The following is a 4,459-nucleotide window of genomic DNA, read 5'->3' as shown; positions in this document are numbered from 1 at the left end:
TGTGATGGGTTTCAGTTTTATTCTTTGTATATTCATTTTCAAAATATTAGATGTGAAAGTTGTATTTAACTTTAATAATAATTAATTTAAAGAATGTTTCACTAATTTTAGTATTTCATACATTTCCAAAATTTAACAAATAAATCTCATTACCACTGTTAATTGAAAAATTATTGTATCAAATTTATTAGAAAACATGTTATGTAAGCTATTTTTTAGAGATGGTCATATTCCTTGAAACTTAAATTAACATCAACTTTGGTATTAAAATAGTGGTTTATGACGGAATAATCGAATTAGTAGGATGACGTAAACTAATTTAAAATATTTTGAAATTTTAATGTTGAAACCAAATTTCCAAAGAGCTAAAACTATTTTTTAATAATAATCCTTGTTAGTAAAATCCTATTAAATTTACTTAATTTACTAGTACTACACATAAAATGTAAAATTTATAATCTTTTAAATAACTAATGATTCTAAATAATTTCTAGTGTTGTTCGATCCATTGAAAAAAGTTCGATCATAAATAATTGTAGATATATCGATATAGTGATAAAGATATTTTAACTTATATAAATCGAGAACGTTCCAATTTTATACTTTGGTTAATACCAATATTGCCAGAAACATAATTTTCCTGCAGTATTGAAAATATGGGATTATTATTTTTCGCACATCAAAATTTAGAATGCAATTTTTAACTTAATAGAATATTGCATTTGACAACATCGCAAATCAAATTATCATTGGATTATCTTCATTCAATATTAACTGTTAGGTTATTTGGAAAGTCTTCATCACTTTTACATATAGTTAAACTAAGTAATTCAAGATATATTAAAATAAATATATAATTCTATATAAATTATTAATTCCAAAATTAAAATATGCAAGCCGTAATATATACCTAACTTAATTTTATTTATGTTAATTTGTCAAAGTCAATCATATGTCACCAAATTGACCCCTCCCCCTTAATTTGTAGTTTTTGCATTATCAAAAATAAATTAATGAGTGATTAATTTTTTATTCACGTTCATTATAAAGAAAGTTTAAAACAAATCTGCATGTTATGTTTAAATTTCGTTAACGGAAATATGGACTAGTGTAAAAATTGAGGACAAGATCGTAAATAGATTGTGGGAGGTAAACATCAAATTGTAAACATGTTTTAAAGGTGTTAAATGTGGGTGTGCTCTCGACACCAGCCTCATTAATCTTGCATTAAAATTTGAAGATAAGAATGGCACATTCTATTAATTCTGCTAATGCTGACACAATCTCAGAATGTTCAGAAGCCTCAACACTTATCGATGGATCAGTCATTTCAAATGTTCCAGATAGGCATGGCTTTTTAGGTTGGTATATATTTCATAAAGAAACATAATTGTTAACAAATATTGTGTTTAAGGTGGTTCACAATATTCTCCAGAACCTAGACAAGGGCCACCTCCTGGAACTGTACTCAGGAGGGAAAGAAAATGGCTAAAAATGTTGAGTACATGGAATTTTTACATGGAAAAAAACTATAAAAAAGTTAAAGAAAGATGTCGAAAAGGTACAGCTTTTATCTTAGTACTTTAGGACTACTAAACAATAAATTATGTGATAATTTCATATTGCAGGTATACCAATGTCGATAAGACCACGTGCTTGGTTATATTTATGTGGTGGAAATATATTAATGAAAAATAGTGAAGGCCGCTATAAAAAGTGCCTTGATGAATCTGGCGATCCAAAATGTCTTGAAGACATTAAAAAAGATATACATCGGCAGTTTCCTCAACATGAAATGTTTAATTCAGAAGATAAACCAGGGTGTGTTTATTAATATGTATATTAAAAGTCCCTTAAATATATATACGTATATATTTATTTTAGACAACAAGAATTATTTAATGTACTAAAAGCATATACAGTATATAATCCTAAAATTGGATATTGTCAAGCCCAAGCACCAGTAGCAGCTTTTTTACTGATGCATATGCCAGCTGAACAAGCCTTTTGGTGTCTAGTTTCAATTTCAGATAAGTATTTAAAAGATTACTACTCTCCAAATATGGAGGTTGTTCAAAGAGATGGATTTATACTACAAGGTTGGTTCAACATAATTTATTACTGTAACATATTATTATAATCTTTATTAGGCCTATTGAAAAAGGTATGTCCTCAAGTGTATCGGCATTTGAAGAAAGTAAATGCAGAGCCAATGTTTTATTGCACTGAATGGTTTTTATGTGCTTTTACAAGAACATTACCATGGGATACACTATTAAGAATTTGGGATATTTTTCTATGTGAAGGTGTGAAAGTTTTATTTAAAACTGCACTTGTTATTTTAATAGGTTGTTTGGGAACTGCTAAAAGTCGAAAAAATTGTCCTGGTAATAAGCATAATGTTGTAATTAGAGTAAGATGATTATGTATAAATAATCTCTAGGATTGTGTGAGACATTGGATAAACTTCGTAATCCTCCTGAAGAAATTCTACATGAGGAAAACTTAATCTACAGTATAAATCGCTTAGATCTATCAGAAAGCGATTTCAAAGATGAACACAGAAAACAAGCTATTAGAATTAAACTTGAAAAACTTCAGTTACAAGCAAATGGAGAGCAAACTTGATAATGACAGTAAGGAAAAATAAATACTTTCACTTCAAGATTATTAGAAATTTTCCAATCAATATTTTAAATTTGTTTAGTTAAAACAAAAACCAAAATACTGTTATAAATTACATTAAAATCATAAAAATTATCATAAATTAGACAATGAATATACATGTCATTGAAATGTGGTGGATGTACCATTAGTTAATCTATGAATTTTAAACTCTACATAATTATTTCAAAATACTGCATTTAATTTTAATTTACTATATGATCTTCATATCAAAATACTTTAATTTTTTAGTTTATTTCTTCAATATTTATTTTCTTTTTGAAAAATGAGAATTTGATCACTGCTTAATGTTTCAGTATTTCTTCTGTTGTAAAATAACAGGTACTCTTTCTTGACCTAATCAACTTACCTATCCTATAAAAAGTTAGATTTACGTAAAATGATTGCCTAAGTAGTAAGTACAGGTCAGCTCAAGTACATATCATATAAACCTTATGTTAAGATGTTTACTTTCAAAGTTTTTTAGTATGTTTTCTAAACTCTGTATTATTAAAGATGGGTTTTTTTTATTTAATTAATTATGACATATTTTTCAGATTAATCAAAGGATCATGTAAGGCAAAAATGTATCAATTTGCGACATACACTGTGAGACTTTCTTATTGTGCATTATATTAAGAATGCATCAATACAGAAAATATGCTTTTGGTACCTAAATAATCAGTATTGATTAATAAATAGAACATGTTATTAACAGTGACAACCTTATAAAATATTTTATTTATTTTACAAAGCGGACATTAATGGTAATTATAAGGAAATTTGAGTAAAAAGTCAAATTATAACAAAACTATATCAACATTCCTATAATTTAGATTTTATATGACTTACATTTCATGTATTTGCCAAATATTTCCTTATAGTTACCTTAAAAAGTTATCACATAATATTATGTTTCAGAGCAGCTCAGTTTTACATTAAAGGTTCATTAAACCAAAATAATGAAAAGCATTTTTTGATGTGGAAATGTACAATAATTAATTGAATGCGTATATAATAATTGTATATATAAGAGGAAGTTGCTGATTTCCTGCATTAAAAGTTGTTTAATTTATTAAAATATGTTGTTGTTTTATATTATGCACAATCTAGTCCATAAGGTGCAAGTATTTTCTTATAAATTATTTAGTATAGTTTCTATTTTGTAATACATATGTATATATTATCTATAAATTTATTTATTTTTGTTAAAATTAAGTTTGGTCAAGCTCCATGATATAACCGTTTTGATGAAACAGCATGTTTTAAAAAAATTATGAATGAAATGTAATATACGTCTTATAATTTCGAATAAAGATATCAATATCGAGTTTGACACATTCTGCATATTATCTAACGAGTTGTGCTTTTTTATTTTCTTGAGGGGTTTATGTTGATTCTTAATTTGCACAAATATGGAACTTTGGGATGCGGGTTAAACATCACGACAAATACAATTTTGGTTATTCACTATTTTTTTTAATTAATGTACAAGAATAGTCTTATTTTTATTAGATAATACTATTTAATTTTTTATTGTTTCAATTATTCGATGGTTATTTCTTTAGTGTTATGAAAAGAAAATTGTTATCTATTAATTGTATTTACTAGAAATATGCCAAATAGTTGAGGCCAAACTGTTCTTGATTATGTAAAATTACATTATCAAAATATTTACAGGTCATTATAACTTTATATTGTTTATAAATATATATTTTGTATTATTAATAAATGTGAAAAAGTTGTTTTATTTTAACAAACCTCATTTAAAAAATGGTATTATTCCCAATATTTT

At 25.8% G+C, this 4,459-nt stretch overlaps 1 protein-coding gene across 2 annotated transcripts; it reads left to right on the top strand.

Moving 5' to 3' along the window:
* Positions 1–970: 970 nt before the first annotated feature.
* Positions 971–4,405, top strand: wkd (TBC1 domain family member whacked). Of its 2 annotated transcripts, none has more exons than XM_076400532.1 (8): positions 971–1,180; positions 1,241–1,361; positions 1,415–1,561; positions 1,629–1,821; positions 1,885–2,099; positions 2,151–2,387; positions 2,444–2,636; positions 3,222–4,405. In XM_076400532.1, exons 2-7 carry the CDS (start codon positions 1,247–1,249, stop codon positions 2,626–2,628), a joined length of 1,092 nt encoding a protein of 363 aa, XP_076256647.1. In that variant the 5' UTR covers positions 971–1,180; positions 1,241–1,246; the 3' UTR covers positions 2,629–2,636; positions 3,222–4,405. The 2 variants fall into 2 exon arrangements, with proteins under 2 accessions (XP_076256647.1, XP_076256648.1); XM_076400533.1 differs by having other exon boundaries at positions 993–1,149.
* The last annotated feature ends 54 nt before the right edge of the window (positions 4,406–4,459 follow it).

The sequence above is a fragment of the Rhynchophorus ferrugineus genome, unplaced genomic scaffold, assembly GCF_030347505.1.
Source record: "Rhynchophorus ferrugineus isolate W39M unplaced genomic scaffold, kcgeb_rfMv2 rfM3, whole genome shotgun sequence".
In the NCBI taxonomy this organism is placed as follows: Eukaryota; Metazoa; Arthropoda; class Insecta; order Coleoptera; family Curculionidae; genus Rhynchophorus; species Rhynchophorus ferrugineus.
The sequence above is the reverse complement of the archived record's forward strand: the minus strand, read 5'-3'. Positions and strand labels throughout refer to the sequence as shown.